At 37.6% G+C, this 14,646-nt stretch overlaps 1 protein-coding gene across 1 annotated transcript in view; it reads right to left on the minus strand.

Annotated features, from left to right (window-relative positions):
- Nucleotides 1–12,502, minus strand: part of LOC145980585 (chondroitin proteoglycan 2-like) — a 58,341-nt gene extending 45,839 nt beyond the window's left edge. The window contains exons 1-6 of the mRNA XM_083113621.1: nt 12,418–12,502; nt 12,213–12,259; nt 11,083–11,148; nt 9,385–9,459; nt 3,622–3,666; nt 1,532–1,639 (exon numbers count right to left, since the gene is read on the minus strand). Of these exons, the coding sequence (XP_082969747.1) occupies nt 1,532–1,639; nt 3,622–3,666; nt 9,385–9,459; nt 11,083–11,148; nt 12,213–12,259; nt 12,418 (342 nt within the window). The 5' untranslated portion in view covers nt 12,419–12,502. The remainder of the gene's footprint in view (nt 1–1,531; nt 1,640–3,621; nt 3,667–9,384; nt 9,460–11,082; nt 11,149–12,212; nt 12,260–12,417) is intronic.
- Between the last annotated feature and the right edge of the window lie 2,144 nt (nt 12,503–14,646).

Here is a 14,646-nt window from a genome sequence, read left to right on the forward strand (position 1 = left end):
CCAGTGTCAAGAATTTTGACTGTTGACATATCCATTTAAGTAGAACCATGCTTCATCCGTGTAAAAAGAAAACCTTATCCAAAATATTCACACCACTGTCTCTAATAAAATTTCTAAACCACTGGCAGTATCTTACACGTGCACCTTTGTCTGCTTCCTTCAGTTCTTGCACAGCCTGTACCTTATATGCACGTAGGTGCAATTGTTTTAACACTCGGTGAGTTGTTGTTTTTGATACACCTGACTGTGCAGCAAGTTTACGAAGAGATTTCCTGGGAGATTGTGATATTCTCTGCTCCACATCCTGCAGCACACCTTGTGTCAAAACTGGTGGTTGTCTGTGGTAGGGTTTGTCATTAACAGATCCTGTTTCACGAAATCTGGAAACAAGTCGATATATCGTCGAATTTTCTGGAACACTGTTATTCGGATATTTCTCGCGAAACACAGTTTTTACACTAGCGTACGATTTTGAACAAAAATAATGTTCCACAGTGAACACCCTCTCTTCCAAAGAGTACTTCATTTCACAGAACAATTCTAATCTTCCCCTACGAACAATGCGAAATGCACGAATCAAACAGTTCTGAGTACACAACTAACTGATTCTTTTGTTCTCGTTCGTTGGGCGCTCTTATCGCATTGCATGGTTGCCAGAAGTAGGTAAGTAACACTTTTTTCACCATAATTTTAATTTTCTTTTTTTCCTGTTTCCAGTATTTCCATGTCATAGACCATCACTAAACACACCTTTTGTTGCCTTCAAACATCAACAGTGTTGCCACTGTACCTCATAATTTTTTTTAAAACACCCATTTGGACCGGTACGCCTTTACGAGGCATTTCAGGATTGGCTATACGCGAAAACGATCGGTTTTCTTCTCTGAACTATAGATGGGGAAATAGTCCACCTACCCAAGGTGGAAATTGACGTCCAAATTTCCGTACGAATGTTTGACATGCAATTTTCCATGCTTTGTGGAAAAATAAATTTACACTTTCACTTACATTTGGCAACACTGCATGAACAACACTGCACCCCGTTTGTTGTTTCTATGTTTAAAAATATCTACTTGGACAGGGCTAACATTTGGTGTATGACTTATGTATGTACAGGTTTCGGTTACAAAGTAACGCCACTCTTAATTCCCAGTTGCGCCATTCGTGGGACACCCTGTACTACTTATATAATTAAACTGCAGCACACATTTCAAAATTTGACATAGGAGAGCTATGAAAAATGTATTATGTACATGACATAGGAGAATAGCAACAAGTTGAGCTCTGATTGGACTTTCAGAGTGTAGATTGAACACACACACACACACACACACACAAGTACATGTACACATAAATACATATTAATACATGGAATGTAATAAGTTTTACCTTAGAAAAAGGTTAGAATTTATACATTTACTTTTCAAAGCAGAGTATATGAAGTATATATTTTTATATTCATAAAATTAATTTTGAAAATGCCAAAATTTGCACTAAATTAAAAGTTATAAATTTTTAAGTAAAAACTTACCTTTTTTACAGTTTCTGCTGCAGGATTAATAATACTCAAATTAGTTAATCCCTCTTGCATACCATCATTTTTCACATTAGTTTTATGTACTATATTCTGCTCTAGTTTCTGAAATAGACACGGGATACAATTATGAATAATTAAATTTGTCAGCATGGACACAAATTAAAAAAAAAATAATAATTAGATGCATAAATGAAGGGATTGTATATTTGTGTGATTTTACTAATTATATTTCTAAGAGAATAATTTGAAGAAATCTTAAAGCTTATTCTTATTCCAAGTCTCCTGGTGGGAAGCATAACAACTTTTCTCCTGAGATTTGTTTGTGAGCCAAGATGTAAAATAATAAATATGATCTAGAAATATGAAGTGCTGCAATGAAAACAATTACAGAAAGTTGACCACAGCATAGTTTGAACATTACAATGTAAGTGATACAATTATGTTCTTCTTAAAGGTTTGCATAACCACTTTTTATAGATGCAAAATAATCTAACACAGTTATTTTTAGTGGTTTTGATTTGATTTTATCTGCGACATTTCGTTCTGCTCTCTCAGAACTTTTTCAAGCTACACAAAGATATACATACAATAACACAACCTCACATGGCTAAGAGGGGAAACAAAATAAAGAGAAAAGAGACAGAATTTGAATTTGAATTTAAAATTTTGAGTGTGTCAGCACTTAGGCTATTTTGCACCCGTCACATTATACGGGGTCCAGCCCCTTACCATTACAAATAACAACTCTAACGTTGCATAACTAAAATCTTAAAATATTCTACTTCAATTAAAAGCTGAGGCTGTAAACGGGCACTCAGCACACATAGGGAGAAAAAACAGGACAACACACAGAATTATACTGGCCATAGGGCCAGTCACCAGAGCCTGGTTTGTCTGCAAAATGCAGTCCAGGGTGTACTACGTGGAAGTGAGGTTGACAATTAATTGGAGGTACTACATGGAAGTAAGGTTGACATTTGGGTGTACTACATGGAAATGAGGTTGGCAATTGGGTGTACTACATAGAAGTGAAGTTGACAATTGGTTGTACTACTTGGACGTGAGGTTGACAATTGGGTGTATTACATAGAAGTGAGCTTGTCAATTGGGTGTACTACGTGAAAGTGAGGTTGACAGTTGGGTGTACTAAGTGGAAGTTCACCCCTTACACCCCAGAAAAGTGACGGAAACAAAGAAACAAAAACGAAGGTCGAATTTGAATAAAATGGGTGGAACTGATAAAAAAAGCATGTGGAGAGTAAGTTGGTTAAGTTTCCTCAGCCACCTTCAATTTCCTGCACAAAAAATGGAAGATGTCAACTTGCCAGATGAGTAAAGGAGAAAGGGAAGGTGAGTGCCACCAGAAGGAGGAGGGGAGGGAAGACAAGAAGAGTAGGTTACAGGATGGAGGGGAAGGGGAGAAACAGGCAGCTATAACACCTGCAAGGAAAAACCAGTTTACCTAGGAGGAAATAAGGACACAAGTTATTCATTCCTTAGAAGTGTAGAGTGACTAGCTTTGTGAGGTTGTGTTATTGTACGTATTGCATCGTAAGTGATAGTAAGATAATAACTGAATAAGTTATAAATTCACACATTTTGTACTTCCCGAGTCTTATTCAACTTGTACTTATACTAGTTTTACCACATTCCATGCTGCAATTGGCTAACCAATGACATTTTATAAAGTTATCCTATCTTTCTCAAAAGATACTATTTTATTAAAAGTGATTTACTTTGATGAATCTCGCTGAAAATTTTGTCTACTGTTTTCAGTAGATCTATAGGTGTTTTGAAACATCTACTGTGTTCAAATTTTCAAACAGATACAAATAAAAATTGTTAATATGGAAGAATGAAATGTGGAATTTACAACCCCCTTCAAGCTGAACATGCTACAGTCATATTAAATATAATACTAAGAAGATATTTTCACTTGTAGTTCTGTACATGCACAGTAGAAAATCATTAGACATCTGAGAAAGACAGCAGACTACAGTTAACGACAGTACATCTTGCTGTAAACAGTAGAAACAGTAGATATGCATTTAAGCCACCACTTATCCCAATAATGTAAAACTTACATCTTTTCTGTGTAACTTCCTTAATATACTGGCCTTAGAAACATCCTGAAAAAAAAAGGGAAGTGTCATTATATCAGTTAATAACAAGCACATGTTTCAAAGAGACACCCATTTTTTATGTAATGTAACAATTTTGAATAGAAGTACAACTTACATTAAACAAAATGAAATTGTCTTTGTCTCCATTTTAAGATTCCCTATTTCAGAACAATGAGTTGTATTTCAAATATTTCATTTAGTAGAAGATAGGATAAATATGCAATAATGCCCGGACACCTTTCACTCATTTATTTCCTTAATTTTACCACTGGTACTTACCTATTTTGTCTTGCGGGACATTCTTTAAGGTGAAGTTATGCCTTTTTCCATAAAATAGTGCCAACTTTTCATATTACGATTGATTACACTGATAAACAATGAAATACTCCTTTAAATAAAACTAAGTGCTCTTTATGTATTCAGATGTGCTGATAACGAATATCGCATTCGTTTTCCTGTATCACCTAAAGTTTTTGCAGAACACCCACATTTTATAATTGTATGTTTTCAGGTCTCCGCATACAGCTTAACGTTTGGTTCCTAGCAAATGGATAAGAACCTTTTAGCGACCTTGTGTGTTTATGACAGAAGGTCATAATTTCTGGCAGTAGAGTAATTTCCTGTTTCTCTGTTAAAATTTGTTCTTTTGTGGGTTAGTCGAGTCTTAACTTCCTTTCCGATAACTTCCCGAGTAGCCGTATTTTATGTTTGTGTATGTTCGTGAAATTGTGAATGTAATATTGTGTATAGTGAAGTGAAATGTAAGTTGTATTTTAACAAAACGATCAGAGCAATCATAATTGTTTTTTTTGTTTTTTAAAGAAATATATTGTAACTCAATTAATGAGTTCGCCACGTAACGCAAATGTGTGAATAACCCGAACTTGTTTTGTTCTGTTTGCGGGGGATTTACTCCGAAGTCACTGAGAAATACTATCACTCCTATAGTGAGAAAAGCATATGAGTTGTATTTTGGAAGTGAAGTAGACGAGAGAAAAACCTGGGCACCAGGTAAAATTTGTTGTAATTGTTCGCGAACTTTACGTGGATGGCTTAATGGCACTCACAAATCAATGCCCTTCGGAAACCCTGTAATATGGACAGAACAGAAAGATCATACTAAAGATTGTTACTTCTATTTAACAAACATAGTGGGATATAGTTCTAAATCAAAACATTCTATATTTTATCCTGATGTTCCTTCAGTCAAGAAACCTATGAGTCATGATTTTATACCAATTCCTAAGCCTCCTAAAGAATGGCCAGTGGATGAAACAGAACCAAGCAGTGCTTCTCCAGATGACGAACCTGGACCCTCATATTCAAACACCGATCCAAATTTGCCTGATCCAAATATACCTTACTTTATTACCCAAACCGAACTAAATGATCTAGTCAGAGATCTCAACCTTTCTAGAGTAAAGTAAAAAAAGTAAAGTGCTCCCCTGTGCTTAACACCATGCCATGAAGGCGTATAGGCGGTGTGGGGGTAACGCCCCACACTTTCTTGATCTGGTCATGAGTGGGGGTGATGTGATCAGCATCACGCCCCTGACTGCCTTTACCCCTGAGTTCAAGCGGAATTATTAGGTTCTCGTCTCAGAGGATGGAATGTGTTACAAGATGGTATTAAGGTGTTATATCTGAAGCGCCAACAATCACAGACACATTTTTTTCTGTTAGTAATGAGTTAACTTACTGCAATGATGTAGAAGGCTTTCTGCAAGAACTTGGAAGGAGTCACAACCCAAACGAATGGAGACTATTTTTAGATTCATCTAAGAATAGTTTATAAGTAGTATTGTTGCATAATGGGAATATATACCCATCAGTACCCCTTGCCTATTCTTCCACCATGAAGGAAACATATGAAAAAATGGATACATTATTAAAAGTGTTAAATTATGAAAAATATGGTTGGCAGATATGCGGAGAACTCAAAATGATTGGTACACTGTTAGGCATGCAGTCTGGGTTTATAAAATTTTGTTGCTTTCTTTGCGAATGGGACAGCCGGGCAAATGATAAACATGACAACATTGTGGATTGGCCCATACGAAAAAACTTAATTCCTGGAGAGAAGAGTGTTAGGAATCACCCTCTCCTTGAGAAAGACAAGATTTTGTTACCACCGTTGCACATAAAGTTAGGGTTAATGAAAATTTTGTTAAAATTTTGGATAAACACGGTGAGGGTTTTTGGGTACTTGAGAAAAACATTCCCTAAACTCAGAGATAGTAAGTTAAAAGAAGGCATATTTATTGGGCCGCAAATCCGTGAGATCATTCATGATGACAACTTTGTGGAATTGCTAACAGAAAAAGACAAGTATGTTGTATTTTTCTTGGAAATGTGAAATATGACAACTACAAGGAACTTGTTAAGAACTTGTTAAAGTGTTATCAGCGCATGGAGTGCAATATGTCCTTGAAAATTCACTTTTCACATTTGCATTTGGACTTTTCCCCCCCTAACTTGGGCGCTGTTAGTGACGAATGCGGCGGAAGATTTCACCAGAATATTTCTGTCATGGAGAAACGATATATACAGGAAAATCGGTACAGAACACGTTAGCAGACTACTGTTGGAACCTCAAGGAAGAGGTTTCTGTGGCAGTTACAAACGGCAGAGTTCAAGAAAGAAATTTTGAAAATGTGAGTAAAAACGTGTTTTTTTTCCTTTTTTTGCATGAAATTTCTTAATAGAACAGTTAAAATCGGTCCTATACATATTTTTTATTTTTTTTATATTTCATAGTTATTCACTTCAATATTTAAATCTTATTTCATGAGCAAACAAACAAAAATAATTTCAAATTTCGATGTATTATTACAAAGGGAATTAAATTTTTATTAAAAACAAAATATGAAAATCCAGGGAAAACGATAGGTGATACAGCATTTCTACTTTCAGATTTGGATTCAGCGGGGTCGAATTATAAATAATCACCTATCTTCGTTCAAAGGAGCAAAAAAAAGTTTGAATTTGTTCATCAGTGTTATTTGTCTTACTTGTTCCGCTTGTGTAATAGACAATATGGCATGCACTCGTCACGGATCATCACGCGTCGTGCTTGTGTTTTGTCGATTTTGAGTGGGTATGCAGTGTTTCAACCTTCTTCACCGAAAAAATACCTAATTTCGTGTTTATTGTGTCATCACAAACGGATAGCCTCAAAAAACCATTCACGATAGCCCCACAAACCATTGACGGATAGCCCCAAAAACCATTCACGATAGCCCCAAAAACCATTCACGAAAACCCCACGGATTATTTCCGGCAGCGTTAGGTTAGGCTTGGTTGGGTTAGGTAAGTTTAGTTAAAAAAAAAATCTCGTAAGAAAAAGGCACGTTTGGAAACACTGCAGAGATCGCGTGACTTTCAACGCTCTCGCCATCTGCATGCACACAATGGAAACAACAGCATAATGTGGCAGGCAATGCCAATTTCTTACGTAAAAAGTGATTAATTCTTGTTCGGCAGCATTCAAAAACGAAGTTTTTACTTTCCGTGAAAGAAAATACCTCCAAGAACGTCCAGAATGCTAAAGAAACTCATTTCAGTAAGTACTTTCTCCTGTAAATTTGAAGAAATCCATCCGGGCGATATCGCATATTTACCGAAGATAGTTACATGTTAGTAAATTGAAAAACATGCAATTTGAATACGTCCCAAAAATTGTACTAAGTTATTTGATTAAATTATTTGCATTATTATAATTGATTGATTGAGTTGAAAATTCTGGGTGTGTCAGCACTTAAGACTATTTTATGAGGGCCATTTCTCTTGTAGTGGTAACATGCATCAGAAAGAGACATGAGAAAAGATTCATACCTGGAATCATTTAGAAACTTTCAATGTAATCTCCTGCTGCTGCGTGAAAACGTTTCCAAACATCTGACAGTCGTTGGATGCCATTGAGAGCTCCCGTTCGTAGCAGTGTGCAAAGAGACTGCCATGTGGCCGAAATGATGCTCGGGACATCTGGAAAGCGTTTCTCCCTCAGTGGTTCCTTCATCTTGGGAAACAAATCAAAGTCCCAAGGACTGACCGAAGATGGTGAAATCTTCAGTTCATTTGCTAATTCACTACATGTCCAACGCCGATCATTCTCCAGCCGTGGTGGCGGCGATTATGGGTGGGGGGCGAGGTGGGGGCAGCCTTCCTTACTTTTCGTCACTTCTGCATCCGCACTAAGATAAATCTTATCTATAAAGGAAATAAACTGTCTTCGCTCCCCCAGTTTTGGAATCCAATCGCCGCCACTGTTCTCCAGCAATCTGTGAAGTACATCAAGGTGGTGTGGATCTGTTGCCGTGGGAGGATGCCTGCCACCATGTTCTTTTGTGGCTGATTCACGACCACTTTCAAATAACTTGGCCGATCTGGCAAGAGTACAATACAGTTAAGCGTGGTCCACACATGCCTCGCGTAATCCCTTGTGAATTTGCTGTGCATTCCTTCCATGTGCAACCTGAAATTTGATGAATATTTGCTGTTCTTCGCGTGTGAACATTGTTCAGGGCAGTATTATAGACGTATACACACACTTCACTTTAATGTCTTCTAACTACCACACAACAGTACTACTCAGCACCAAACACCTACACACGATCCATAGTACAGCGCATTAGTACAGCGCATTTGGTTTAGCCTGAGCTCTGCCATGTGCGAAGCGGGAAAGGTCTGTTGTCTGCAGAGGATGTCACGTGACTCATAGGAGCAGTATTGCAATTCGCAGAAGTTACGATTCTACTAGACATGAAACTGCAAAGGCTATATGCTGTTGTCTCATTAAAAAAAGGAAAAAAATATTTACGTATCTAAATTAGGACTCTGTCCTTCATGATCATGAAATTCGTCAATTGTTCTACGAATAACACACTTGTCAAATTCGTCCACATCACTTTAAATTTCTTTATTCTGCATGGTTTGCTAGGCGTTACTAATCTCTTCCCAGTTACTTTGTTGCGATCATTTTCATTTTAGATGCATTTCGAAGTACTTAATGATACGTCAGTAGCAGCGGAAACATGCTTTTGCACTTGTTTAGCATTCAACGCAAAAGCACTGTCAGCTTCTTTCTTCATAAACTTATGCACGTTGAGATAATTTCTTTACTTTGACTGTGAATCACCTTGCATTCTCCAATATTTTTTTCCGTTTTCACCCCTGCAACATAGGTCAACAATTACCTTACTAGCGATAACAGGATCTGCCCCCTTCTCCCCCTGGAGAGGAAGAGAGGGAGGGACTGGCTCTTTCGCCGAGGGGGCTTAATCAATGGGGGTTTCACTGACAAAAAGAATCCTCTGTCATTCTTTTCCTTGAATTATCACCTTCTCAAACTGTCACTTTAAAAAAAGAAACTAAATGCAAGTACCGAACACCGCTAGCAATAAGCTCTGGGGTCAGATTATGGATGTAGGTAATTGTTAAGGTGGTTAGCAACTCTGCTCTCAGTGGAACTCTCGCATCGTCGTGCTGACGGCAGACTTCTGTGCAGCTGAAGGTCAGAGCTCAAGCTAAACCAAATGGCCTGTACAAGACTAAACAAGACCCAATCGTCTTTTGTCCCAACGACAACTGACAAGTGTATACCAACAGTGTTGCCACTACAAGAATAATGGTCCTCGTACATTATAAGTAGACCTGTCTGAATGCAGCACACATCACGAAGAAAGCAATTCAATCACTGATATTTTACAATAATTGTTCACTTACGGTTTTCTTCCAGACAGGTCTTTTGTCGCCCACCAGTCGCTGCAGAATGTGTTCGGGTGGATCCACCCGTTCATCCTGAAAGTCAACAAAACATGCAAAATTTATGATTTTCTTCATGGAAAAATTTCTGAAAATTCATAATTCTGAAAATACATTGCAAGGCTTTGGAAACTGGGGATCAAACCCACGGCAGATGTGTGATTTTACTACAAACCCAGCACATTAACCAACATGATGGTACTGTGGAGTTGAATCCCCACCACCTGCAAAAATAAATTTGTTCGCCAAAATATAGTGTTAAAAAGTGTTAGAAAGGACTAGACAATATATAATGTTCAATTTTCGTTGCATACTAAGTACAATTTCTTCATAAATAGCAAGAATAAATGGTATAATGTTAATGTTTCCTCAAACAAATATATCCCAAGTGGCTAATATGTACTGAATAGGTTTTCCCTTTATATCTGTTGTGATAAAAGAACTAATTTTCACACCAAGTGATTTCTTAAAACATTCTCCTGTATAGTGTTATTGGAATAATAATGGCCCATGATACAACAACTCTTGGCAGCCAAAGCCTACTGACTGCTGACCTCACTCCCATCAGAGGTGGGAGATAATCCAACCAGTTACAGGGTGACATGTGGTCAGCACAACAAGACCCTATGACTCATTCGTAGCTCCCCAATTTCTTCACGACGGTGGGTGGCCCCTGGTCCCATACTTTGGCTGAAATCTCAGGAGAAAAGTTGCTACACTTCTCCCCAGAAGACTTGAACCAGCGTGAGTCTTGTAGCCCAAGTCCAAAGCCTTATATACTACACAGCCATGGTACGGGACATTATCGAAATATTATGAGGCGTATTCGGAAAGTAAGTACCGAAAGGGTGTAAAAAAAAAGTAAAATAGTTTCGTATCTTTTTTTATTTGCATTGCATTCTACAGACCTTAAACAACTTTTCTACGTAGTTTCCACCATTGTTCAAGCATTTGTCGTAGCGTGGCACTAGTTTTTGTATCTCATCATCATAGAATGTTCCCGCCTGTAACGAAAGCCATCCATGCACTGCTGCTTCGACGTCGTCATCCTCGTCGAAACGCTGACCAGCAAGAAACTTCTTCTTCAGATGAAGAATGAGATGGTAGTCACTTGGTGCCAACTCAGGGCTGTTGGCGGATGAACAATTGTTCCCAGCCGAATGAGGTGATGAAATTTTGAGTTTGTTGGACCGTATCCGGATGAGCATTGTCGTGAAGCAACAAAATTCTTTCACTAAGCATTCCGTGTCTTTTGTTTTGAATTGCACGATGCAGCCGGATTAATGTGTCACAGCAGGCATCTTTGTTGGTGGTCTGTCTTCTAGGCAAGAATTCAACCATTCTTGCATTGAGAAAACAAATCACAGACCGGACTTTACAGTCGGCGGGCCGATTGATTTTCTTGAACATTTCAAACCTTCAGAAAACTACGAAGAAAAATCTTGACCTGCTCCCACTTGTGCCTGTGGCCAACTAACGGATGAATAACATCAGCGAGAACTCACATGGTCGCCACTGCATCGCTACAGTGGCAATATTTGTAAACGGTACTTACTTTACGAATATGCCTCGTATAGCTTTATTTTTAATTTATTAATTTAATCATTCATTTGTTAATTTGAATAATTAATTAGCAACAATACAATTAAAATCACTTACTGAGGAAGATGAATCGGAAGAAGATGCCTCTTCTTTGGTAATTGTCACATGTGTTTTCCTTTGTGGCTGCCAATCAAAGAAAGCAATGAACACTATTAATCAAGCAACAATTTGTAACCAATGTTAAATTTCATCTTAGGTGTGAGTGAGCCTCTTAAAATGTATGATGGAAATATTTCTAAAAATAAACAAGAAGACTGCAAATTTGGGTGTGAATACTTAACAATATCTAAAATAAAAATCACCTAAATATAATATAATAGACACTATATTGTGCTACAAATATAGCCACAACTTGATTTTCACTTGCGTTGCTTGCACAAGATTCATGTCGTAGAGAGCTGTCATCTTCACCTTCCTCTAACTTGAAAGCACGTTGCTGGTCCATAAAATTAGGCAGAATATCATGGAAGACACAAATATAAAAAAACTGAAAAATACAAACAATTTCAACCTCTTCCATGTAGTACACCCTGGACTGCATTTTGCAGGTTAGTGAGGTTCTGACAACTGGATTTGCAGCCAGTATAATTTTCTGTGGGGTGTGTTATCCATATAATTTTAATTATCCTTTCATCAATTTAATCTTATCACCAATCATTCCAATTCTTATGATTAGACAAAAGTTCCAGAAATGCCATGTAAAATAAACCAAATCAATCAATTAAAGCCACAAAAAATATCAGTTGCAATCAGATTGATACAAGACACTTAGAATAAATCACATGTTAATTGTATAGCAATTGCCCACACTTGAATAATAGTACAAGAAGAGCCAGGAAGATACTGTGGATGAGAGGTCAGACTAGCAACATGTTTAAAAAATGCAACAAAAAGAATCTGTTTGTATCATTTTGACAGTGAGAACACATTTATGGAATGTAAAAAATGCCCATGTTACTTTCCAAATTGTATAAATTACAGTGAATCATATATCTCAGTGCTAAAAATACAGAAATCATAGTGTTTTATCATAGAATGTCAAATACTAAGTATACCTGACTTGTTGTGTAAGTTCTCTATAACTAAACCTAAGCATTTGGCAGTATCATGAATATTATTTTTGCTAATAATATGTCAATCAAAATCACTTTGTTTTAGAACAGTTTAAAATAAATTAAATGTTTTACCTTGTGAAATGTGAATTCGTGGTTTTGAATAGCTCCATTGCAGAACACTGAAATATAAAATTCAAATATATTGTAAAATGTAAAATTCTGGCAAAATTAAAGCATTCATTATATCTTCAAAATCATCACTCTTCATAAATTGGTATTTCATCATGTTTATAATAAATACATATACATAACACATATACTAAAAGCAAGTACTCACTTTATTTGCGAAACTGATTATTATTGATGTTGTATCAGTTTTGGTGGCTGCTGACACCATATTTTACATGGATACACCAGCTATCTGTTTCAGCCAGCGGATTAGGTTGAATTCTTAGGAAAAAAAAACCTGTAGAAGAGCTTTCGCCACATGAAAGTATCAAGGATGACCAGCTCCTTAGGAGTGAAGGGCTTGTTCAACTACCTGCACATGCACAGACAAACTTACTCCACCAATGACAAGGCAGCAGTTATCTATAAAATCCCAACCACAGCTAAGAAGAGAGACTAAGCCCCGTGACAGGTTAGGTTTGCAGCAGGTTTTATGTATTAATCCATGCGAGACTGGAGCCCAGCATTTCCTGTGCCAGCCTTGCCTCAACTGCCGAGCTGTTCATACCACAGACAGTGAGAAAAAAGGCAGTATTGCATCAGAACAACTTGTATATTCTCTGTGCATGCATGTTTAGGGTCTACATATGTGAAAAGTTGCTGCAAAATTAACCTGCCACGAGGCTTAGTCATTTTTTTTTTTGTGACAGAGATTCAAAGCCATCCTCATTTCTGGCCACTTGTTAATGATCTGGAAAGAAATGAAAATCTTCTGGATTCTATAGGCTGATCAAATCCCACATCACCTTGATTTATATAGGCCAACCAGTCTTCTTGGTCATGTGAGTATGATTCTAGAATGTCTTATTCTATGATGTTGACAACAACATCTTGAAGGACCTAGTCTCCTCTCAAGACTAATAATTCATACTTCAACGTATTCGTGTGGAAGTGTGTTCAGTAGAATTTTGATCTCATCACCAGGTTCAAGTACCAGCTTGAACATGAGTGTTCTTTGTGAGTGTCCCTTCAACAATTTCATCTAATATTACTCACCCTCATCGCCGCTATTAGAAAAAAGTGTCAGAAAGCGATGCTAAATAACAATTATGTCAGTTTCTGATTCTTGCCCATAGTGCATCTTGTGGCACCGTAAGCAGAGCTCCAGTTAATTTACATACAAAGGGCTTGAATGATTAGGATATAGATTCCTCTCAATCTACACGTTTCAAATCTTAATCAACAATAAGTAACATACTATGTTATACTTAGAGGCTCCTGTAATGCTTTATGGGTTGAGAGACATTACATGGGTTGCGTAGCTCAATTTATCACGATTCTCAAATATAAATTCACAGTTTATTTGTGCATTGGATACATGTACAGTCACAGACACTGCCGGTTTGTAACGATTCCATTGAAAGTCAATGTATTCATTACAAGCAAGCAGTGTCCGTGACTGTACAATCTAAGTTCTAAACTAGCTAAGAGTAACTGCTTGATAATAATCAGTGGCGGTCCCTCCATGGAACAGAGGGAACAGGCTGTTCCCTCCTACTTACTGCGCTTTTGGGCTATTTAAATTATTTATATTAACATAATAAGAACACTTTTCTCTCGAAATCAACGCTTCCAAAAGTAACACTGAAGAAAATCTTTCACCGTGGCTGGACGTTTGTTGACGTCATCTACCCCCAACGCATCATGGTTCTCACCCCATGCTCTACCATGGTCTCTTAGTATCATGTCCTCTACTGTCTGAAGCCGAGTATTTCCGACCACGCCCGAAGTTAAACGATCCCCACGGCACCACGGAAGCTGAACACTCTAGCTGTTCCCTCAGAGAGATATTGCGGATTCGCTTTTCTTCCAGTTTTTGCTATGTGCTGAAGTTTAATCGCGTCACAAGTGATACATTTGAGTGTAAGAAGTCTATAACTTCCTAATCTCGTTGAGAACTTGCGTCTGACATTCATAACGAACTGGAAAAATCTTCTACAGTCTAAGCGTCTGCTAAATGCCTTGGCTAAACGCTGGGAAATAGCTTCCGAGGGAACAGCTCACATCCATCTGTTCCACCAACCCCAAGACCAAAGTTGCAAGGCATGCAGTGGCAGGACAAGAAGCGAATGTTGCGAGTGTTGTATGATCGACCGGCTGAGGACGAAAGCCTTTAGTTCATTCAACTTTGCAGAAAATACAACAAACCAACACATATTCTAACTGAATTAAAAACTAAAACGAAATCATACACAGAGCATTTTCAAACGAGTTACTACAACTCTGTAAATTATTAACTGGATATTCTACCAGTGGCAAATTATATTGTTGTCCTTGTTTAATCCTGAGAAGGGAGTCTGGAACAGGTCGGGTTTTGTCACATTAACAACTTCTACTA

Source organism: Lepisma saccharinum, chromosome 28 (genome assembly GCF_977018435.1).
Source record: "Lepisma saccharinum chromosome 28, izLepSacc3.1, whole genome shotgun sequence".
NCBI lineage: Eukaryota > Metazoa > Arthropoda > Insecta > Zygentoma > Lepismatidae > Lepisma > Lepisma saccharinum.